The sequence below is a fragment of the Anarhichas minor genome, unplaced genomic scaffold (genome assembly GCF_050575085.1).
Source record: "Anarhichas minor isolate MPS153535 unplaced genomic scaffold, ASM5057508v1 ptg000014l, whole genome shotgun sequence".
In the NCBI taxonomy this organism is placed as follows: domain Eukaryota; kingdom Metazoa; phylum Chordata; class Actinopteri; order Perciformes; family Anarhichadidae; genus Anarhichas; species Anarhichas minor.
In genome coordinates this window covers 9,376,442-9,401,383 of record NW_027466460.1, presented here as the reverse complement: position 1 = coordinate 9,401,383, position 24,942 = coordinate 9,376,442, and the positions used below count along the sequence as shown (strand labels likewise).

The window sequence follows — 24,942 nt, the reverse complement described above, 5'->3', positions numbered from 1 at the left end:
TAGTATTTTTTTTTATTTTTTTTATTATTCCATGGCATATGTAACACAAATGTGTCTCCACAAATGCAGCTGATTACAAGGATCAGGGTAAACATGACAAGGCGTTTGGATAAGGTCTGGGTGTCTTTACCATAAAATGCAGATGAATTGCTCAGCAAAACAACACGTATTACACAGTAAAGACATCTTGAATATGACGTTATATTTCAGAAAAAGCATCTGTATTATTATCATCGATACCCAGCTTTAGTTGAGCTCTTCATGTAAGTCCCTACTGACTCCTGCATTGTGACAAGTGAACATCCGCCGATGGCTCATTATGATCTATGGGACTGTCTCGGCTCAGGCAGCCCCGTCCAGTTTAAGAGCAGCCACGGACTCAGCAGCTTTTTCCTCTTCACCTTCCTCTTCTTCTTCCTCATCTTCCTCCTCCTCATCCTCATCATCATCATCCTCCTCGTCATCGTCATCATCATAGTCATCCCGTTGGCCTCCTCCAGATGCTAGGTTCTTCCAGTAGGCGTCGTACCCTGACGCTCCGTCGTCATCATCGTCGTCATCGGCACCAGCCTTGCGGCCGAACTTCAGCGTGCGAGCTGCAGAAGACACAGATGTGACATTAGCTCTGGTTTCATTTACTGGGAGGGTGAAGCAACAAAAAAGTCAGGTAAGACTTTTGAGAATCGTGTTTAGGTTCATTGCAGTTTAGATGTATTTCAGTATGTATTCAGTTAAACTTAGGGTAGAGACGGTTTGTGCCTCTCTTGTATTACCGTAGGATTTGAATCACAAAGCTAAGCATCTGTTTTCCTGAAAAATAACATTTACCGCAGTTTGACCATTTGATCAGATGCAGCGCTCTCATAAATTGTGTAATATATGTGTGAATATCACAAAAACAGTATAAGTTGAATAAAAAAGGTGAAATTAGGAAAAACAGGTGCCAAAGAATTATTTGTTTAGCACACATTGTCTCAGAGTGGACAAGCCACTCTAATCATTTTGAACATTTACGGGAAATAAAAGTGAATTTCTCAAAAATGTTCCTGTTTTCTGTTTCGCTTCTGAAACGCAATGCAGCAAGGAAGTCGAGGCTGCTGCCACTTCCTTTTATGGAAAAATAAACAACCAGACTCACTCGACATGCTGAGGTCTTTGGTCTCCTGGGTCTCGTGACCACACTTAGGGCAGGGCGGGGCTTTGCCTTTCTCCTGTTTGAAGACTTTACTCTTTGCGTGGTCATCACAGTAGCAGGCCTGGGAGGACACAGTTGAATTAACGTTTACATCGTTGCATGGAAATGTTGACGGCACACACATTATCTTGATGTATTGTGTAAAATGAGAATGAAATCCAATGACTGTTCAGGCTCGTTCAGACAAGTATTGTCACCCACCCCCCATCTATTTACAGCAACATATTCTTTCTCTGGCCTCAACTATAGAGCTTCTCACCTGCCCTGAGAAGGATACACTTGAGAAAGCGTGTATATTTTGTTTATGTGAAAGATAAAAGTGACAACCAAGCTGCATTCTTATAAAGGCTGAATATAAATTCATTTTACGTGTTTATGTAACTGACTGATCTACAGGCTTGAAAGGAAAAGTCCATGTTAATACAACACTGTAGTCATTGGTCCTGCCCATAGTGGCCGTGGACATATCCCAGCAAAAGACCACCATCCTCATTCTGTGCAAAAATGAATGCTTCAGTTCAGTTGAAGTTATTAGGAGGCATCAACTGTGTTAACTTTTTCAAAGTAACAGCCTTTTCAGTTCAAAATTCACACTTTGTGATTCTTCAAACACTGTTTACTTGACGTAGTAGCTGTTGCGGATGTAGCAGGATAAAGAGTGTAGTTGTGTTGATAATGGATCCCTTCCTATCAGCATAACCAGGAGAAATGATTACACCCAACAATAACTTTTTAAACCTAAATACGGGCATGTGAAATCAGCTGCGTATGTCTTTTGCTACGGTGTTTCGTGTAAATGCATCGTTTCTCTTATTTGACAGCTTTAGAAAGGGGCATTGCAAATGTTTCTATTAAAAGGAGCAGTGTGTAGGATTAAAGGGGATTTATTGGCAGAAATGGAATATATTATTCATTAATATGTATTCATTAGTGTGTAATCACCTGAGCCTAAGAATCATTGTGTTTCCGTTAGCTTAGAATGAACCCTTCATATCTACATAGGGAGTGGATCCTCTCAGAGTCCGCCAAGTTGCATTGTCATGTTTCTACAGTAGCCCAGAACGGACAAACCAAACACTTGCTCAAGAGGCCTTTCGCATGTTTATGTCACCTGAAGGCCAACGTAGGTTCTCTACACACTTGGTAAGGGAGGGATATTCAGATGCAACCTCACTGATGCCACGTATTCCTACACACTGGTCCTTCAACTGAGCTATACCTATTTACAGTGTGTGTGTGTCTGCTGTGTGAGTGAAGGGTTTGCCTATTACTTTTGAAAGTTTTTTTTAATGTTATATCAGTAAAATTGCTTTTCCAACTAATTCTGTTCAGAGATCATGTAGTCTGGGTAATATTTAGGAGGAAGTTTTTGATTTAATCTTAATTTTGAATTACGCATTACATATTATGCATTTCCTTTTGTGGGGCACACTCAAATTAAAAGCAAATGAAAAGGAGAATTGAATTTGACTATGTCTTATCAGTTAGGAGGTATATGGCTTCTTTGTTGCGGAAACCAAATGTGATGTGAGCTGATCAGAAGACAGTTTTACAAAAGAAATGTTAAGTGCAGCATAAGTGGCAGATAAAATAAAACAATGGCCTCCCTCTAATTTGTCATGTGTAGTAAGGATAGATGTTCCCCTCACCTTACAGCGCAGGCAGGAGTGTTGACCCAGTCTATTACAAGAAACACCTAAAATGGAACGTAAGAGGAGGCAAAACAAAGTGTAAACAACCACCTTCCCTCTGGATATTATTTTCTGCAACGGATAAGTTACACTTGACATTGTAAAACCAAAAGACTCACACTTGTACGTTTCCGCCTGGAGGACCTGGCAGCTCGCCTGGTGCTCAAATTGATCATCCTCACACAAGAAGTTATGACAAAAGGAACAGCGGAAGATTCGCCCTCCTATTCAGGAAGTAAAACAGTAAAACAGTCACCTTCTGCGTGACACTGATGTGATCGGCAATTATGAAACACTCTGGGACGGTGGGGGGGTCCTACCGTGATCCCAAACAGCGCGGTCACACTCTATGCAGTCTGCATCAGTCAGAGGACACACACAGGAATGAGTGCTCAGACATTTCCTGCCGTGGCACACCCAAGCTTCACAGAAGTCACACACTGCCCCCTTGTGGTCATGAAGAAAATTACAACAAAATAAAAGGTTAAGAGTTTGCCATGATTTATCTTTCTGATGCCATTGTAAGCATATGAATATATTGATCTCAAACAAAAAAAAGAATGTACTGCCTTTCAAGTTATTGTAGACCCCGCTACCAGCTTTGTCGTTGTATTAATATGTAACTTAATTTGTACTTGCACAATACTGCAGCACAAAGTGCGCAATTGAGACACTGATAAGAGAGTGATAATGATCACGTTCGACTGTATGGACGTTATTAAGTAAATTAGCGCTGAGTCATGTTTGCACACATTTCTCATTCCTTTGATGCTTGCTCATTGAATCCTATGCCACTGCACACCAAGTCTACCAAATCTGTATGATACTGTGTCGGACAAGTAGTTTGCTGACTCAAGCACATTTTAATATTTCTCGTAAGTAATATTTATTTCAGATTAAAGAAATTGCTGCATAAAACACAGACATGTCACAATAACAACATGTGAGTAAAAGCACAATCGCAGACACTGGCCTGAATTTAAATATTCAAACACATTATTAAAACACAAACACTGTTTTTTTTTGTTTGTTTTTTTAATACTACCAATAGCTAGTACTGTACCTACTCTTACATTACTGCGAGAACCTAATGTCCCCATAAGGATTGATAAGTGTGGATGGGTCAAAGCAAAAAGAGGCATTCTCGCCGAGTGATTTGATCAGTTCAGTAACTTACCACCATGGCCATTCCAGTGGTGTGGATCCCAGGATGTTTGATGACACAATCTGATGACTTCATGCACTTGGTTTTGCCTGACAACACAAGCATTAAGCATTTCATAGTTCGTTACGGTGTCACAACCTATTTTAAGATTTGAGAAACATTGCATAACAAACTGGAAGCGTGGGGATTGAAAGATTATAGTGATGGCAAAAGTCTTTGCATTGCAGGATTGGAATGCACGGCTGACTGCCATCTGTCTTTTTTTAGAAACCACCACTCGGGGGTGCCAAAGTAGAATATGTTCTACACACACTGCCATCAAGGTGCACTCCCATGATTTGACACAATGCGGATCAGCTTACTTGTATTGGTAAATACTACTCAGTCAGTGAAACTGGTTGTATAATGTGCTCTGTGGCTCTGGAGGAGCTTTCTTAAGTTTGAGAAAAGACCCCCCCCCCCCCCCCCCTGATGTAATGTACCTGGAACTGGTGCTTCATCTGAAATCGCATACTATGCAATACATTCTCAATATGTGTACTTTTGTTCAACACACTTTGTGTGAATAAACAGCAGTATGTATCTTTTTGGATGCACTGAACTGTAATGACGACATCACTTCCCGAGAGACTCCTTGCTGGTCGGAGACACATATGCATGGTAAGATTTCACATACGTGCTATTTAGTACTTGTCAGGGTGCAGTTTGGGAAGTTGAGGATGCAGCATTTTTTTTTTAAACTTGGGCCATAACTAAGGACTAAAAGTCAGGATATCACCTCTGCTTCACCAAAGTTGACCATTTTTTATTTACAGGTCTATATTTTTCTTATTGTCCATGAAATACCACAAAAGGACCAAAACCAACAATGAACTGATCCTACTAACATGTAAGGAGCAGCCAACACTGACATACCTTCTTTATCTTAATCTTCTGTGCCATTGACTTGTTTCTCAAAAACTATTAAACATTTCAAATCAATGATATTTAAAATGATAGTAGGATAAAGTACATCAAATGACATGCATGTAAACATACAAGTTGTCTGTGCAGATCACTCACCACACTGAGCGCAGATAGGCAGCTTCTGCACTGAATTACAGAAGTAGCAGAAAGCTCTGTTCTTCTGTTTTCTACCAGGTGACATTACAAGGAGGACAAAAAAAAAGGTTAACTGGTTGACCAGTGATACGTATACCTGAATAATTATAATATAATACAATATAGTCACTTACCTCTGACATTTGTCACAGTCCTACAAAAACACAAGACAATTAAGTAACAATATAACTCCAGATATGTATGATACATTGTGTTAGCCATTATGTGTTAGCTACAGTAGCTACGTACCATGTTGAAGTTGCAGGGGTGTTTAGCCACATCGATAACATCACGATTGGCTCTGAACTGCTTCTCTCGCTCTTTACGACTTTCTGCCTTTTTCCGGGCGCCGGTTTTCTTTTTGGGCATCTCTGGTTCAAGAGGCTGGTTTCCACAAAGCTAACGGTTGGTTTAGAAGCTGCTTACCTGTAAACACGTCACATTAGTTAGCTAACGCTAAGTGATGTTACGGGGGGACGTAACACATGCTGGCTAGTTTACGTGTGAGCAATTAAAGCTAACTCATTTGTAAGTTACTTTAAGTGTTTTATTTGACTCCTGTTATCAATAAACACAAACGGAATCTAGACCGCTCACACATGCGACCCGTTATGAGGCCAAACATGACCGATAACCAATGTAACTAGTTTATAACGTTTTAGTTAATGTTGGCTAGCTGTTGCTGCCAGCAGATACAGTTATTAAACTGACACGTACAATCGCATGGTAAATAAATACAATTCCCTCTAAATATAGCCATTTGTATAACATATTTAGGTTATCTAGCAGTTACTTTCATGGTCCTGAATGTTAAATATTAATGTCACTTCAATTGTAATAGTGTGATTTGCAGTTTTTACCAAAACGATCGGCACTCCCGATCTCTTGTTGGTCCGGTCTGAAATATGTCCGGGCTGAAACATACTACCGAGTATTTGGTTCCTAGTTAATAAATAGATCAAGGTTAAATACTCAACTTTTGGTATGCTATGATATGAATAAAAAAAGATGAATCAAATATTTCATAGATCTTTAATACAAAACCCATTTCGAACTGCCATGTTTGCAGCTAAATGCATCTCACTAGTATAATGTTTTCCCCATACCTTACAATTAAATTCATTAATAAACACATTTACTGTATGTTCAGATTTCTAGAAATGATTAATTGATTTGCCTTTCATACACTAGATGTTAGTGCTGTTATTAGTACTTGGCAAAGCAATGTCATGAGGCAAGCAGCCCCGTGAAAAGCTATTACATAGTTATTTCAAAGACATTGTAAACTATTTCACTTCAGTATACACATATCTTCGATTGCTAATGTCTTTACTGGGCTCATCCCAACCTTTGTTGGTGTCAAGTGTATCCATAGAAGACTGATCCATCTTTAAGATTTCACAGATGATGCATCAAATTTGTCATGCAGAATGTTTTTTTTCCATAATAAAATAAAAGAAGACATGAATAGTCAGATGAATGGAATAACAAATAATAAGTAAATTTAATGACATAAATATCAATTTCAATTTCTTTTTTAAATTAAATTTGCAACTTCCTTTCAAAATGCCAATATTAATAACATGATAACACTGCACACGCCTATAATTAGTCCAGTGTCTCCATAGCCCGAATTTACCCAATAAGATACAATTTATATATTATAATTTATTATTAACGTATTATGAATTTTACTTGTAATGCACAAATAAACAAAACAAAACCCCGCGGTTCCTACAGTTTTGTCACACATATTAGATCCGGACGAAAAGACCAAATGCAACAGTAATGCAAACCCGTTCGTGACTGTAAGTGCCAGGTTCATGTGTAAGTCTTTCTTTGGCAGTGGATTACATGATTTATGACTGTTTTAGTTTCTCCACATGCCATGGGGCGTCAGAGGCACACCAGGTCACGTGCTGATGAGCGGCGAGCCAATCCTGAGCGAGGACGGGAAACAGCTGGCGGTGAACAACAACTCACACACAGCGTCGCCTTTTCCTGCAGGTCGCGGTGTGTTGTGGGTTCTGCACGTAGCTCACAAACTCTTAGGATAGCTCGTCTATGATGGCTGGTGTCTGGCTCTCATGCAACGTTAATGTTTTTTGGTTACTGCTGTAAGAAGAGGGACGTGGTGCGAGCTTTCTTAGTGAGGAGGAGGCCCCGGACCATCGCATCCCAAACCAGCCCGCACTATGGCTCCGTCCCTCGTCCGAGCTTGCCGCAGTCTGGCTCTCTCGACGTGGCTGCTGTCGTTTTGTTTCGTGCACTTATTGTGCCTGGACTTCACGGTTGCAGAGAAAGAGGAATGGTACACCGCTTTTGTTAACATCACCTATCTGGACCCCGTCACTTCCGAGGTCAAGACAGAGAAAACCGAGTGCGGTCGGTATGGCGAGCAGTCGCCCAAAAAAGAAGCCAGAGGTCTTGTACTGGTGCCGACCAGTCTGCAGGACAGACAGGCGTGCGACCCAAACGTTAGGTTCCCCCCAGTCCTTCAAAACACTGACTGGGTGGCGTTGGTGGCTGCGGGGAACTGTACATACCGAGAGAAGATCCGGAACGTAGCAAACTACAACGCCTCTGCAGTTGTCATATACAATGTGGGCTCCAGCAGTGCAAACGACACCATAACAATGCCCCATCCGGGTAAGAGACAACAAGTCAACATGTCTTTTATCGTAATTCCTGTGATGGAGGCATGAGGGTACAAATGTCTTCAAAATGTATCGTAGACAAAGTTTAGTTTAACAACAAGGTTCACAAATAGGCTCTTCGTGAATGTCACAGGGGAGATTGGGATTAAAGGATGCACAGTGTACATGTACATGCTCATGACTAAGAACGCTCTAAACGTTTGCATCCTACTGTCCTTCTACCATAGTTCAGATGAGAGAAGCTCTGAGTTGATAAAAAAACATGAACACGCTGATTTGAGTCTCCCTCAGTTTTCACAGTTCACTCAACACAATGAGTTTAACAAGCAGCAGCAACTCAGGGCTTCATAGTTGGTTCATATTTTTATTTACAGTAAATATTCTCATAAAAAAAAGTTTGTTGCACTACCATTATATTCTTATAATATGGTAAAAGTTTGGTATCCACTTCTGGAACCAAAACTTCCCATGCCACCATTGTAAGATGTTAAAGACAAAAATAACCACTTACCGCACATTTTTACTTGTGTTTATGAATAATGTGATGACCTCAGGAATTTAACTATTGATTTAATGATCCTGGAATTAATAGATTATCAGTGTTTTGTTCATATGCTCTTCATCAGCTCATACACCTGCTGACACATGTGGCTTGGATGACAGTTTTGCTTTTTAAAGTAGATTCCCTTCATCATCATGCATCGATGCAATACCTTTATTGTATCATCTAGTTTAGTAAATTAAAGTTGGAATAAACGTTTTCTTCCAAGCTTGCTAAGCAGTTATTTGTGTTTTTTACCTGTAGAGTTTAACTCTTGATCTCACCCTGAACTGATCAAACAGATTAGATTATTGAGTTTACGGCCTCCAGTAGCTGTGAGAGGAGCCCTCTGTATGAGGTATTGTTTTCACCTTGTGAGTCTGTTTGTGGCATAGTGTGGTCATGGAGACACTAGCGGGAATACTGTACCACAAAGGCAGTTTTAAGTACTCTGCCAGGTGTTTTATATTTATATTGGTTTGTGGACAGATTGCATTGCAATATTTACCCAGGACTGTGCCAGATGCAGTCATGAAACTTTACAGGCGTGTATAGTTGAGATCAAAATGAAGGCGGAGATCGGAGATGGGTGTGGTCCGAGCAAGAGCGCCAGAAGTAAGGGTTGTAGGAAGTTTTTTACTTTACGCCCCTGGCCCAATTTGGTGTCACAGCTGGTGAGATCCTATTGCAAGGTTCTCTTTAGTTTCCAATGGACATGTATTTCCATTGGAAATGGGCTGTCGAGCAGCTTGTTGCTAGTTTTAATAAAGGTGCGGCTGACCAGACCACTGAGTCCATGCCAGACAACTGCACAATGCATTAAGGCTGTTGGACAAAAAGGATCTGTGGAGAAACAGATGTTGCAACAAAAAGCACACAACACCTGACCATAATGGTCTAATTGATTACAATAAGTTTTTAACTAAAAGGTCTCTATGAGTGGACGTGTCTGAGGCACCTGTCATGAAAAGCAGATCATTTGAATTCAATGCAAAAAGTCTAAAAGCTTTTACTCAAGTTCAGAGACGTGTTTCAGGAGAAAGTAGAGAACAACCCAAAGCTAAAAAGTGAGTGAATGATGGACGTGCATTCACCAGGTGGCTAGATGCACAATTTCACATGAAATTGAAGACCAGGCTTTCCCTGCTTCGAGCCATGACGTAAATATAAACTGGGACACTTTAAGGGGCAGAAACGGCAGCCAGGAGAGGTGTGAAGACAACGCTTTTAGAGAAGGGGAATGTAACGCAGAGCACAGTGACCAAGGCATGGGTCCTAAAGTCTAGATTAAATGTGAGGCTGCTGAAGAAAGAATGGAGCACTCTCCTGTCCAGAGCCAACACAGCTGGGCTGTAAAAGCCACAGTTGCCAGAGCCAGAAACCTCTCAAGGCTTGATTTTATTCAACCCCAACAGCCCCAAGGCTGAGTGGGGTCAAAGTCATGATACTGACAGATACTGACCTGTCAGTTTATCTCTGAAAGAGCAGGGTTTATACTTTAAACTTTGCAGCCAGTTTCCTGTCAAAGTTGTAACAATTACAGGAAATGTGCTTATTCGCTTTCTTGATAGCAGCAATGAATTAGCATACCGACTGGAAACAGCTCACATGGCCAAAAAACAAATGAGATTTGCTATTTTATGGGTGGCTATGTTCCAGACTATTTCTTTGCCTTAGAGCAGAAACTTCTTGGACTTGCCTAGCAACTGCTCAGCAACAATTCATAGTCTGGGACGCAGTTACCCGCAAAACCACGGCGTTTTGTTTTCACACTTGCATTTTTGTGTCGAGTAATTGTACCTTTTTTAGAGCTGCTGGTGGCTGGAATTTGTTACAGTTGGACAGAGGCAGGCTAGCGGTTTCCCCTTGTTGGCAGTCTTTATGCTAAGCTAAGCTAATCGCCTGTTGGCTTCAGCGTCATGTTCAACGTACAGATATGAGAGTGTTTTCAACCTTCTCATTTAACTCTCATCTAGAAAGTGAATAAGCACATTTCCCAAAATGTCAAACTATTCCTTCAGTCACCAACTTAAAAAAAAAAAAACTTGCACAGTCTGCTTTGAGTAACCGTCGGGTTGAGATTAGTACATGGTTGTTAATAAAGCATTTACCAGTTAATTCCGTGGTAATCTGTGCCTCAGTGTGATCCTCTCAGGAGACCAAAAGCCTGTTAAATCAAATTAAATTCCCAGCACTGAACAGGTTGGATGTCCACTGGATTAACCCATTCTATTCTTCTTTGCTATCACATTTTGGCTAAGTGGGTCTGAAAAAACACCGATCATTTTACAAGTTCAGCCTCAGTCACAGACATGGCGCTCCTGTTTTAGAAGCAGCTATTTTTGTCTGCTCTGGCTGCGTCACAGCGAACAGAAGAAGGAGATAAGGCGTAGGGAAATCTTACATGTTATGCCTTCCCTCATTTCTGCTGGCTGTGAAGCAGAAGACGGCCATACAGGGGTATTTTTTTTTTTTTTAAAGTCTACACAGTCTGGAAGCAACAGTTTTGGCTGTTGACATGAGATAATGTGGTGTTTCATGTAACAGTTGTTACATCACAGTGATTTGCCCGTCGCACCATATGGTCGAACTAAAACCATAAATCTGCAGATCAGGAGTGTGTGTTTCTGAGGTTACACGCGTGAAAACATGAAACATTCAAATGAATACCTGGTCAGGGGTTCTTGTAATAAACACATTTTAGAAACTCTAAAAATGTATTCCAACGACATGCTTACCTTGTTTACATGTCAGTGAGAAAGATAAAAGCAAAAACTTCAGTTAAGAAGTGGGACAGCTTGTGGCCTGAGAGCCTGAATACACTGCAGTGTTCAGCAGCGTGTTGCCGTCTGTTTGCTGTCCAAACGCAAGCTTTTGTTTCTCTCTGTCATTGTTTGTTGCAGAGTTTGCTTTAGAGGCTCTAACATATATACACTCATTTTGAGGGAGCAGCCACCGTAATACAGGATAAACCTTTGTGTGTGTGTGTGTTAACAGGGGAGATACTGCCAGCTGGATGACTGTGTGGTTCGGGATCTGGCTGGTTTTCCAGAGGATGTTAGCTACACATGAAGGGCTTTGGACCCATTTCTACCAGACCCGAAAAAAAATTATTCATTGGAGCATTTCTTTACTTTTGCATATATTTTCTGTACTTTAAGTGTACATTTATTTAGCCAAGATTGTTAATTCTTGCATTTAAATGAAAGTACAACTGGTGATGCTTTGAGTTTTCAAACCTGGTCATATAAAATGTAGCAGCTGTGCAGATTTTACAGCAGACCTGTTACATAAAGGGATTTGTGAGTATGACAGCAGTAATACATTGCTGCTACATCCTGAAAATGAAGCATATCTGTTGGATTCAAAGCCTTTAACTCCTCTGGAAAACACCAAAGGCCGTATTTTCTGTAGAGCCTCTGTGGCAGAATTACCCCAGCATATCATGTTAAAATAGCACTGTGCTGATCTCTGTTACAGTGCACGAGGATTTATCTGTGTATCTGGGAGGCTGCACAGGTGATGGCAGGTTAAACAAAGCCACTGTTTATGGACTCAAGCACCACAGGGAGCCACCGTGACTCCATGCAGCCGCAGTCATAAACATGCAGCAGAAGGAATATGATGTAACCGTACTCGGACTGTTAATGCAGCTCCTGGAATCATCAACCGGCCGCTGTACGGCTAAGAGAGTAGAGGCTTGTTCCCTTATTGTGACTTAGAAACACAAGAGTTATGTCCCATGGGACCTCAGATAAACACAATAGAGCCTGCGAGATGCTGGATGTTTTGAGACAGGTACAGATATCGATATTTGACAGACAATATTTGTCACATATCATAAGCCAACCTTTTTTAACCCTCCTACATTTCCTGTTTATCTTCACTGCAAACTGTCGAATAAAACTGCCAAACAGTAATCTTTTCAAAGAAAATGAAGAGTGAGATGTCAAACTTCAGTATAATGGTCCGATGCTATGTCTTTAAATGTCTTGTTTTGTCTGACCAACAGTCCAAAACCCAAAGATATTCAGTTTACTACATGTGAGAAGCTGGAACCAACAAATGTTTGGTATTAATGTGGTAGCTTCAGTATGGACCTGATTCATCTTCTAAACATCTAAACTGGTACTTCCCTGTGATGTCTGTGTGTGCAGGTACAGGCGAAGTTGTGGCCATCATGATCCCAGAGCCTAAAGGTCGTGAGATTGCGGCCTTGCTGGAGCAGAAAATCATGGTCAAGCTGTACATCTCCATCGGAACCCGCAACCTGCAGAAATACGTGAGCAGAACGTCGGTAGTGTTTGTCTCCATCTCCTTCATCGTCCTCATGATCATCTCCCTCGCCTGGCTCGTCTTCTACTACATCCAGAGGTTCCGCTACGCTAACGCACGAGACCGCAATCAGGTATGGCCTGTGTGCACTTTGTTGTAATCAAAGTATGACTATGAGCTGATGTGTTTCTGCCTGGAAGGGCTACTGACAGTGCTGCAGTGCTGTGCTCTCAGTCTTGACATTGGCCCATGTGTTTTTCCATCTGGTTTCGGGTCTGTAAAGCTTTAAGGAGAGGCCAGAATTAGCCTGACAGCTGGCCGAACAGAGACGGGGAAAACCGGTGAACCATCAACCAACTGGGCTCTCTGGCCCTGTGAGCAAATACTTGCCGTTGCCTTCTTCATAATGAATGGCCGCCTCTGACGTTCTTGTGACGTCTGTAATAATAATTCATCATTGTGCCTGTTATGATAGGAGCCGGTGCCGTGACAACCATTGTTTTCACTTTGAATTATGTTGATTACTGTACCGAATTGAACAAATCTGCTCTCATTTTATTTCCAAGGCAGCTCAGTAAGGCAACTGTTAAAGCGTGTCAATTCTCTGAATCTGCCGCCACCAGTTCCTCTAATATTCTTCTATAAATACTTTTTAATCTTTTTTTAAAAATAATATACCATCATTTTCTTTTATGCCAAAAATCAGGAAAACCTTTCCCTAGTTAATTAGTCTTTTTTTATTGTGGTTCACTGGTTTACCGTGGTTCAGTGGTGGTGTTTTATACTCTGCACTTTATCTGACAGTAGTAGACGTCGACGCTGCTCTATTCATTTCCAATAAAACAAATGTGAAGAGATCAAATTGAGAAGTCCACAGCAAAGCGATATGCGATGCTTGATTTTGCGAAATGTCTTGTAGGTGCACATGAACATGTAGGCGTGTGAGGTGTGTTGTTTTTGTCAGCTGATGTAGACCAGTTTGCAGTATTTACTGTATATCAACAGACCAATGAGATACCTGCACACTGCTGAGTCACTGACTGTTGTTTTTATATCCACAGAGACGTTTGGGAGATGCTGCCAAAAAGGCCATCAGTAAGCTGCAAGTACGCACAATTAAGAAAGGAGACAAGGTAACAGTACATGTCACATAAACCTCAAAGCATCTTTGGCTATACAGTGACTTTAACAGTAAGCTGTACATACATGATTATCATTGTGGACATTATTTGAATTATACAGTACTTATTTTATTTGGTATATAGATATATATCATATAAGTAGGCAAACTTGATACCCTCTTTGAAATCTCCTCTTGAAAATCATTCTTATTTCATGTCTCACAAATTGATGGTATATATTGTAATGATTCAGATAACTTTATCTTGTTTCATATCTTTTGTTTTGGATTTTATCTGCTTTATTTCTTTTTACTGTGAAACACTTTGTTACTTTATTGTGAAAGCTGCAATGAGTTATTAGTATTGTTATATTTGAGAATTTATTTGTCTGTCATATTCATCTATTTAATTTCTGTCTTTCTGTCTTTTAGGAGACTGAGTCAGACTTTGACAACTGTGCAGTTTGCATTGAAGGTTATAAGCCAAATGATGTTGTGAGGATTTTACCATGCAGGTAATGTGCGTGTGTGCTTGATCCTTGTTGTACGTACCGTAACATTAAAACTAGGTGTCTAGGCATAAAATCATCACATGTACCATAGCTGCCGATATATATACACATTTCACTAGCAGTCATTTGATTTTGAATGTCAACGTGTGGACCGCGTTCTTGTTTTTTCAGGCATGTCTTCCATAAGCACTGTGTGGACCCGTGGCTACAAGACCACCGGACGTGTCCCATGTGTAAAATGAACATCCTCAAAGCCTTGGGAATTGCAGTAAGGTCCTTTTTGATTTATTATGTTTTTCTCATTTTCTCTCATTCATAAAATAAATGACCACTCATAGCATTCATGAGATTGAGAGACCTTTCCCATGTCCCAGCTCAACGCAGACTGTTTAGATGACGTTCCTCCCGACTATGAGACATCTGTCGGCGGTACACACGCCAACCCTATCAGCGGGGCGAGTGAAATCACGGTTAATGAGAGCTCGGTGGTTCTGGACGCAGCCGAAGAAGCGACGGACCTACAGCAGCTCCATCCTGATGAAGAGACAGAACTTCAGACAGGAGAAAGCCAGCTCATCGCCAGGTGTAAGTCCAAACATCACACATTTGTAGCGTAGATGTAAAGCCCTGACAGTCAGTGAAATGGATTTTTGATTTATAGCTGAGATGGGAAGTTGTTACATTCTGTTTTAATTCAAAGTTACAGTAAATCCAAAGTTATCCCCACATACTCAACAGTATGTCTGTCCGTCCATTTCTTTGTGTCTCCATTATTTAACACAGTGAAGTCTTTGACTGTTGCCTGATTCCTGCTCTGTCCTGTGCTTGAAAATACTTTGGGACTTTTTGTCCCTCATCCCACAGAGGAAACTTTTTTTTTTTTCTTTTTTTTTATCACTGTCCCGGTTCTGGTTTTATTCCCCCTTTCTCTTGACATTTGAGGGTTGAATTGTTTATTCTGAGACCTTAATCAGGCCAGCAGCCACCTGGTCAGTGTTCCCTAATTCAGATGTTCCCCTTCCAGAACAGCCTAACCCACTTACACTCAAATATTTATGTTGAAGTGTGTTGTACACTTCAGCACCTTATGGAAACGCCTGAGGCTTGTTTCTTTAACTGACGACCGTTAAACATCTGCTAGCTATCAGCAACAGTCATGCACATACACGTGTTCTTTCTGCCATTTAGCATCTGAGGCCAAAAACATTTCCACAGAACAGATGTAGCCTAATTTTTATTTTAAGTTTTGAGTCAGATATAACACCTATGAATGGATGGATGAAGGAATAAACAGGGAGGAGATTTTTATGTTTTATTTATTGTGTTTTATTTATTATTGGGTTAAACGCTTAAACGTTTTGTGTGGGGGGGGGTTTGTTTTTCAATGTGAAGGTCCAAGGACAGAGGATGTCGTATCCTGTTGAGATTGTAAAACCTTCTGAGGTAAATTTGTACATTTGTGATAATACATATATTGTTTTAAATAAAGTACAAAAATAATAATAGAATAAAAAAGATTCATCTGTATTTGGGCTTCAAAGATAAAAGTCAAATTTTTACTCCAAATCAGTAAATCTATGTAACAATAAATACAGCAGGCCATTTATGGATCGTACTTGGATTTAATGCCACTATGTTCTGTAAATTGTACATTACTCCAGCTCTATGCAGCTTGATGTAGTTACACTTCCCAGTGGTTTTACTGATGTTCTTGCAGTCAGGTTACTGTCAGCGTAGGGTTTGTAATGAAACTTTAATGTTGTTTTAAAGACCTGTAAGTGCAGAGTGTAACGGTAAAGAAAACGTGAGGTGTTTGAGTAACGAGTGCCAAATCCTTCTGCTCGGCACGTTAGACTCGCTCCAACACTTCTACACTTCCAGGCACAAACATGTCCACACTTATTGCATCTGTACCTTTTTAACTTTCTAGCATAATGTAATAAGTAGAGCTGCAAAGATTAGTCAATTGTAAAAAAAACAAAAAGTAAATCTGCAATTATTTTTGATATTTGATTAATTGTTTGTCATTTTGGAAATTTGTCATTTGCTGACTCCAGTTTCTCAAATATAAAGATTTGTTGCTTTTATTTGTTTTTTATTGCAGTAAATTTAATATATTTTGGAATTTTGGACTGTTAATAGTTCAAAGAAAAGAAGACATTGCTACGGGTTGTTAGACAATTTCAGGGTCTTTTTTGGCAGATATTTGACATTTTGAAGACTTAACGGTTTGTTAGCTACATTATCATGTAAATATTGTGCTCCATATACTGCTTCTAGAGCAGAGGAATAGATTCATTATCTATGCGTTGGCACTACTGGAAGACAAAAAAATGTATTTGCCCGAAAGGGTTCGGATTTAAGGCACTTTAAGCAGGAGATCAGCTCGCCACAAGCAGGTGATCTCATCAAGACTAATTAGTATGTGAATCAGATATGATCTGTCATATGTCGCACCACTATTGAGCCGACTGTGACAATGTCACTGGTAGGCAGTTAGCAGGGGATGACACTGTCAGGATTTCTGCTGCTGTGTGTTGGCTGTGATGGAGGACCGATTGTGTTGTGTCTTTAGCCTGAATAATGAGCGCTGTCCTTAATGGTATTACAGATCATTCTTTCTAAAGTCAGACATGTATTGGGTGTGTGCTGCAATCAGATTCCTGGAAAAATACCTGATTTATCACTAAAGTGTGGGGAAAAAATGTTTAAAGGCAATGGCATTAACACAAAGAACTCTACTTTCTTTAAAGGACTTGACTGTACAGAGACACTGGTATAACTGCATCCCACAGCGACCTCTCAAGTAAGGAATTACCTCCCTCTCTCCCCCCTCAGGTGGGCACCAGCGTCCACCCAGCAGTGATTCAGACACCTCTATCATCATGGACGTGGACATGCCTGAAGTAGACTTGTCCACGGAGCAAGAATGTGATCAGGCCAAATCCTGAGCCGATGAAAGTTGAGATAAAAAGCATGAATCACCAGGAAAAGGAGGACAAAAGCATGACGAAGTGACCGAGGGCCCCCCAGAGATTCGCCACGTCTCTGGCCCCCTGGAGGAAGTGACTTCACAGAAGAAGGGCAAATGAGCAAGACACCATAGCAGCACAAAACCCCCCCAGGTTTGTCTTCACTGAAAAACAGATTTGTCCCTGCATCTGTGGACGTGTTGCTTGTTCGTTTCCTAGCAGTCACACCTCACAATTTTGTTGGTTTGACTGCTATGCTCACAAGACAGCCAATCACCGCTCTCACAATGTGGTGGCCCAGTTTTTGTAACACGTAATCTTTTCACATCCTTTTAAAGGTTCTTGATACGATATTCAGACAATTAATGGAGCATCAAACATTTATTTGATATGCAAAGATACAGTGGAGTGATGTCTACCTGAGCAAAGAGTGGAGTCGCTCTTCCTCTGTGTGCGTTGTAATCCGAACTTCTCTGTTCTTTTCTGACGTTGCCAGGCCGGTCGCACAGGTTTTTTTAATGCATGTGAGCGTGCCCCACTTATAAGCTCACGGCCGCTGCTCTGCACTGCTCTCACACGGCGGTTACAGCTGATAACACCGTCCTCACCAACGCTGTTACCTGTTAACTAACGCTGTTAGCTCTGTCCGCACTGTCGGTGTTCTTTGCACAGCTAGCGCGGTTAGCCACCGGCTCAGCAAATTGCCATCTTGAGAGCCGTTTGGAGGCACTAGATATGCTCTTAATTTTGTAAACCTAGTATCTGGAATATAATAGGTTGTTTAAGGCCTAATACTGAGTTTACCATTACAAAATAATGTTTCTAAACCTGTTGCTGGACACACTATAAGCACAGAAGCGGCAGGGTATCCTTAAAGTATGATTGCAGCTTTAATTGTTATTCAAGATATGTGCAGATTGTTTGATTTCTTGGTACGAGATCACTGCCAACATATTTTTACTGATGTAATGAATACATAGCATGTATAGAGCCTATATCAGCAATTTATTCTGAGTCCAATAGTTGGTGTGAATTCACCACCAGCTATGTTTCAACTTCAGACTTGGGTACACGTTAATGTCCCTTGAAAACCTGAAGCGTAGGTGTGGTCATGTGACATTCAAAGAGTTGGAATATGTATGCACACGTTATGCTGTAATTTCTAAATGTAACGGTTTCTGATACTAATTTTGCGAGAACTGCATTTATAACTTATCTTTTACCAACTGAATATTCCTGTTGTTAAGAGAAAATAACCAAACACAAGGTAGATATTTCTGTCCTCACGTTTGACAATCATAGCTTGCCACAAGCAGTTTGAGGCGATGTCACCCACTGCCCTATTGAAACTGCTGCTGTTTTACAAGTTATCACAACAAACCGCGCTGGTGATCACCCCCTGCTGTCTGTCAGGAGGGAAGTGTTCATATCTGTGTTCACTCTGCTGCTAAATACAGCTGGCAATGGTAGTTGTCAGTACCAAATTCTGGCATGGTGCACACACTGTAGACAAACTTCGAACACTTGTCAAACCAGTCGGTATAGATATTTAAACCAGTCTTTGTGCCAAGATTATCAGTAGTATTTTAAACATTGTTGTCTTTTAATGCACACTTGGCTGTAAAACAGAATGGCCCTGAACTACAGTGAGGACGTAGAATTGGATGGTTTACGTCAATTGAAAGTGGGACTGTTTTGGTGGAAAAGGAGGGCGCTATGCATCGCCTGACAAATACGATGCATTTGGATTCCCAGTCAGGGTTTTCATTTGAGGAATTTGATGCTCCGAACCTGTATTTATATGGCATGAAAAGCTTACAGCGTGAAAATGTTTACAGTGGAATAATTGAGACGTTTTGTTTGGAATCGGTCCACACTAAGTCGGCTAATTTTAGAAACCTACATGCACACAGCCCTCGCAAGAATCTCTAAACAAAAACACCTGAGCAACCGGAGAGCGGCTACATTACTTAGTCTTCATCCGTCAGCAAACAACAAAACTGCATCACAGCCACCGTGTGCTGAGGATGAAGGTTAGTCGGCTGATTCTCAGGTGGTTAAAGCTCCTCTTTGTCCCCTTCCACTCCCTTTGATTCAACTATAGTGTGAGATTTATAAAAACATAGATCCAGCTTAATGACAACAAGGGGATCGGCTATATCTACATTTAAAATGGGTTGCTGGTAGTAACAAACCTACTGAAAATTATTACCAAAATCTGCAGGAAAACGCCAGCTTAGTGTGGACAGAGGACCAAAACAAAGAAATAAAGGTGTACTTTTTGCTTGTACTGTTAGCCTCCTGCAGTGATGCATACTGTTAATTAACGTTCATCACCTTTAACAGTTTTTGATAGACTTCATTCTTCTACTTTTGTTTGTCTGTCGTTGTCCTGCCAATCACCTCCTTAATACTTTTTCAGTAATGTCTTATTGAAGAAGATCAGTACGATCTAATAGTTGATTTGATACGTTTTCGCTCACATTCCTGTTGACTTACACACTAACGAAGCACAGACTCCACTGACTGAGTCGATTTAACGGAATTTAACTGGCTGGTTTTCTCTTCCAATCATTGTTTCCATTATGTCGTGCCGCCAGGCACTCCACCAGGGACTCTGTTATATAACACACACATGTCCACACTCCTCGGTCTGGGTCGATCATTGAAGGATTATTGAATGTATGGGCAAATGTTTGAGTGTTCCATGAAAGCGTTGGTTTCAGGAGGGGTACTTTATAATTCTTTATTTCTCCAAGCATTTTATAAGAATGTATGTTCTTAGCTGTAGCAGCTTGATACCCAGAGACACTACTTTCTAGATAACACTAAAGTAAGAAGTTAGAATATTTTGTTTAACTGTGAAATACTGCCTGCAGTTGGACGCATTCATGAATGTACATTTTCATTCACTATCTGTTAGACAATGCTGTCTATTTGATAAAAAGCCCGGTTTACATCTAGCTATGCATCTATTGCGTTGTGGATATGAAGGTGGAGGATGATTGTGATTCTTGCCAGCACATCAGAGATACAGACGTTTAAGTCTCAGCCAGCCTAATGAGACGGCACAATACATAAGATAATAACCCAGAAACATCGACATCTGTTGCTCTCCTTGTCTTTCTGTCAACACTTTGAATTTCTTCTGTCGTCTTGTCTCATACTCACACACGCACACACAAAACAAACACTCTGTCTCCATCTGACCGTTTGTTTGGTCGTCATAGCGGCAAGATCAAGCAAAGCTCATCCGTTTTTCTGGCTGCACTGCTTAACGGAGCGAGTTTGTCTAAAGCTAAACCATCTTTTTACAGAGAAACTTAAAGATTATATGACTAAGATATAAGGTCTTCTCTCAGTTTTGTGTGTATACAGTGTTTCAATAACAACCCTCTTGTAGGACTAAATATAGAATCTGAAGGAACACTAAAGACCTTGGTGTACTCCACGTATTGTACCGGCAACATTGAGTAGCACATTATTTTATGTGTCCGCAATTCCCTAATAATTGGTAGTTAATCAAAGCTATCATATATTTCATTTTGTTTTCTTGTCACGTGTTCTTTTGTTTGTGTAAATTTTCCTATATTGCAGTTTAACCTTCCAGTGAATGAGGCTTGAGGAAGACTATTTTTAATGTTCAGCTTTTGAGAAAGGGGGATACAGTATTGAACATGACTCAGTTGTTGCTTATTGTTTACTGTTGTGATCTTTTATCTGTACTATTGTGCGTATGTGGGGTGTGGGGGAGTATCAATATATTGTACACTATACCCAGCAGAAATAACAGCATTGCTATTTTGTAATATAAAAGAATTGTAAGTATGATTAGCGGTGTCTCTGTCCTTTTCTTGTACCATGATGCACATGTAGGAATGTCTGATTGTGAGTTGTAATAAATTGAATCAGGTTTTTTTTTCAACTTTGATAAACTTGTTTGTTTTACAGTAACTCTATAAAAAAATGTTTGCTAAATAAGGAGAGCAGTTCATAAACACTATCCAAACTTGTGATGTTTGAGAGCAACTGGTTGCACTAAAGTCAAGGAAAACAGACTACAGCCATCTATTGTAGTCTGGAAAAAGAAAACAATGTTCCTGCTGAGCGGAGCTCTGACAACATGCTGCATACAAGCTGAGCCACCAAATACTACTCTGATGTTCTATATTTCAGAAGATTTGATGTCAGAACTTGGTTCTTTTTAAGGTTCCTAGGAGCACTTTTTTGAATGGAAAGAATATGAGGTGTTTCCTGACCGTGAGGAGGACAAACTCCAATAAATACAGGTTTATGATGAAATAAATTAACCTGTCAGTTTTTCTCAATGAGCTACCACGAGGTAGCGCCATCCATTCTTTATCTTAAAACACTACATGTATTATAATTTATAAAAATATTTTTCCATTATCTTATTTTCTCATTGCACAGCTACTGTCTTCCTCTGTTGCTCTGCTTCCAGTGCAGCTTGTTTTAAGTAGAGCTTTTATCCAATCAGATTTCACCTCTGTGTCTCTAGGTAAGAAGAGATGCCCGAGGCCTGCAGACTCACAAGTGAATCCATGTGCAGTTTAAGTGAACGGGGACGATATTGTTGATTGTCATAGTCTTCAACAAATCAGTTCTTTAGTTTGACATGTTGGGCGTATTCTTTGACGTGCCACTGCTACCCAGGTACCTGCTAAGTACGTCAGCATTAACATGCGCCGTGATTGGTCAGTGGGCCAGCGCGTGACTAATGTGAAATTTAAGGAAGCTGGCAGAAGTTAGTTGGAGTAGTAAGAGTTCAAATTGCAAGATATGGAAGAAATTATAAAATGTTTAGGGTTTTGCTTGGTGTAGTTTATTTATTTTTATGAACGGTGTTTCTGGCTGACAGCGTCGCACATTTTATGGCTGGGAATGTGTTTCATTTTAACTGAGCATCTTGGTGTTTGGAGCTACGCTACGCTAACCTCAGGACGCCATAGCACGGCAGGACACTACGGTGCTTTTGAAAACTTTTGGAGAAACCCGAGTGGATCTACAGATCAACGAACACGTTCGCAGGGAAATGGAGCTCCACAACCGCGGTCTGCGGGCTGGCGGGCACGGCGGCCAGCGGAGGGGGGATCCCGGCCCCGCTGCGAACCAGCCGCCGCAGACCGGCAAAATACAACTGGGGAGGCTCGCCTGTCACTGGCGTCCATGAATCGAGAAGGACTTCTTACTGGAACTGACACAATGTACTGTAGGCCTACAACCGTGGGATTAAACTCTTTGTCAACAAAGAAAGGAGGATGGACTTTGCCTTTAAACTCACCTACTTTCACCTAAAGTAGCTGCAGGGCGATACTCATTTTCGCCAATAGGTGGCAGTAGCGGGTTTTGGTATGACTGCCGCTGTAATTCTTGTCTGAAATGAGCGAGCTAGACCAGAAAGGACAATCGAGATCACAGAAGCAGATATTCATCTGAGACTGTCTTGTTGTATTCACAGGTGAGAGAAGTACATAAGTACATAAGCGCCATATTTATATTATGTTTGCTCGCTTTTGCGGTGCCATGTTTTGATGTTTATAAAGTGTTTAATACTGAAATGTAGGGCCGCTAACTAAGGCTAGCATCATTAGCTAAACAAGGCTATTCGCGCGCTAGCGGTTTAGCGCCATTGTAACGTCAGTAACCTGGCCTGATAATTGTATTGTTCCCATGTAAGTTTATATACAGATAAATGGTGTGTCCTGTGACAGATATAAGCAGTAGTTTGTTAGGCTGTATATTTCAGGTTGTGTGTTCACAATTCATGTAATTCTTGTCTAAGATAAGCGAGCTAGACCAAAAAGGACAGTCGAGATCGCAGAAGCAGATATTCATCTGAGACTGTCTTGTTGTATTCACAGCACAATAAATTCATCTGGAAAACTGAATGGACATCATCATCATTCAGTGTGTAACATTTGCACAAAACCAACGCAAGATAAACTGTTTGTAAAAACTCTTTCAGAACGTTGACGTAAATTGGCATTACCTATATCGTGGATCCAGCGATCCGAACACAAATGATGGTGGGACCTGATTTTAAAAGGGAGCACAGTTTGAAGACCACGAGATGACCAGCTTTGTAAAGTCAGGTAGGTCCAAAGTCACCTACCTTCACACCTACATGCACATATAACCACCTGAACCTGTGTAAAGTTAGTATGTGTTTGTTTGTATGGAGGCGTGGGTTCAAATCTCACTTCTGACCGCCAGTGATTTTAATTCACTGCTGCTGTTATTCTATAAGCTGCCTCTGAACAGCAGATCAACCACTATACTAATTGATTCACAATTTTATGTATATTTATATACACACAATATATGATACCTAAGTTTTTAAATGTACGTATGTAAACATACATGTATAAATAAACACTAATAAATAAATACATGAAATAAATAAATAGAGATACAAGGATCTGACTTTTTCCGTCCTTATACCGATCATGAAACCTGGGTTTTGTGTATCGGCCGATACCGAGTACCGATCTGATACCAGTGTTATTACTTAACTGTATGCCTCACTGTGTGGAAGTTCCTATGATCATTATTTTATGTCTAAGGCAAAATCAGGCTTGACTTAAACATTGCTTTCCCAACTTTGAAAAACAAAATTAGACGAATAAATACATAGATAAATATTAATTACTTAATTGTTATTTATTTAAATATTGGTATCCAATACCGGATCTGCATGTCGTCACCGATAGCTGATTTGGCTATTTGAGTCAGTTTTGGACTGATATCAGAAATATGCTTCGGTATCGATGCATCTGAATAAATAAATAATATTAACGATAATTAATACTATACAAGCGTTGGCGCTCTGTGCAGCAGCGTGGGCGGGGCTTCAGGTCTCTTCAGACAGTTGATGATGTCGTCAGCGGGTCTTTACAGCCCTCTGCTCACTGCTGCTGGATGCTGGATATATTAACCTTTCTAATGCATTTCCTTGCCATAAAACCTTGAATTGCAGCTGTTTTTGAAAGGTGCTGTAACATTAAATGAACCTTCTTGCCTTAAGTTCTCAAGCCACTTTAGACTTGTACTAAACCAGCAAAATGTTGCAGAAAGTAATGTTCAGGTGTTTTTAATTGAATTATTCTCTTTAGATGACCAACAGACTATAGACACTATATTTGGGCCAACATGTCAAATCAGTTGAGCCAACTTACTGTATATGTTCAGGCTGTTGGGTGCAAATGAGAACTCATCAGTGATTGTCCCTGAATTTATACATCAAAATGTATTTTTACACATTAAAATATTAAACATGACCGTAGTACAACTTAGAATTTTCAACAACGATTTACAAGCATGACATAATTAAAACACACATTCAATTAATTTTTTATTTTTTTTTTGTTTTATTTTTATAAAAATTTGCCTCAAAGGGTTTTACAATCTGTACACATACGACATCCTCTGTCCCAGAACCCTCGCATCGAAACAGGAAAAACTCCCCCAAAAACCCCTTTAACGGGGAGAAAAGAGGAAGAAACCTGTGGGAAAGCAACAGAGGAGGGATCCCTCTCCCAGGATGGACAGAAGTGCAATGATGTCGTGTATACAGAATGAACCCTAGGGGTGTGGGGGGGTGGGGTAGGGGTGAGGGAGGGTAGGGGGGTGGGGTAGGGGGGGCGTGGGGTTATTTACTGCAAGGGTACTTCTACTTTTGGTACTTTTTTTAAA

The 24,942-nt window shown here is 40.5% G+C and overlaps 2 protein-coding genes across 6 annotated transcripts; one reads left to right on the top strand and one right to left on the bottom strand.

Annotated features, from left to right (window-relative positions):
* Positions 1 to 16: 16 nt before the first annotated feature.
* On the bottom strand, positions 17 to 6,083 carry znf330 (zinc finger protein 330). Its single transcript, XM_076091388.1, has 10 exons — positions 6,013 to 6,083; positions 5,402 to 5,578; positions 5,287 to 5,306; positions 5,114 to 5,184; positions 4,064 to 4,140; positions 3,207 to 3,333; positions 3,006 to 3,110; positions 2,845 to 2,891; positions 1,139 to 1,256; positions 17 to 596 (listed from the first exon to the last, which is right to left on the bottom strand). Exons 2-10 carry the CDS (start codon positions 5,519 to 5,521, stop codon positions 343 to 345), a joined length of 939 nt encoding a protein of 312 aa, XP_075947503.1. The 5' UTR covers positions 5,522 to 5,578; positions 6,013 to 6,083; the 3' UTR covers positions 17 to 342.
* rnf150a (ring finger protein 150a) lies at positions 5,433 to 23,723 on the top strand. 5 transcript variants are annotated; one of them, XM_076091386.1, is made up of 8 exons: positions 5,433 to 7,801; positions 12,508 to 12,758; positions 13,687 to 13,758; positions 14,178 to 14,260; positions 14,429 to 14,525; positions 14,632 to 14,842; positions 15,650 to 15,700; positions 17,096 to 21,154. In XM_076091386.1, the coding sequence occupies exons 1-7, from the start codon at positions 7,348 to 7,350 to the stop codon at positions 15,679 to 15,681; spliced, it is 1,200 nt and encodes a 399-aa protein (XP_075947501.1). In that variant the 5' UTR covers positions 5,433 to 7,347; the 3' UTR covers positions 15,682 to 15,700; positions 17,096 to 21,154. The 5 variants fall into 5 exon arrangements, with proteins under 5 accessions (XP_075947501.1, XP_075947500.1, XP_075947499.1 ...); XM_076091385.1 differs by having other exon boundaries at positions 17,011 to 21,154; XM_076091384.1 differs by lacking the exons at positions 15,650 to 15,700; positions 17,096 to 21,154 and adding an exon at positions 21,749 to 23,723.
* Positions 23,724 to 24,942: the final 1,219 nt, after the last annotated feature.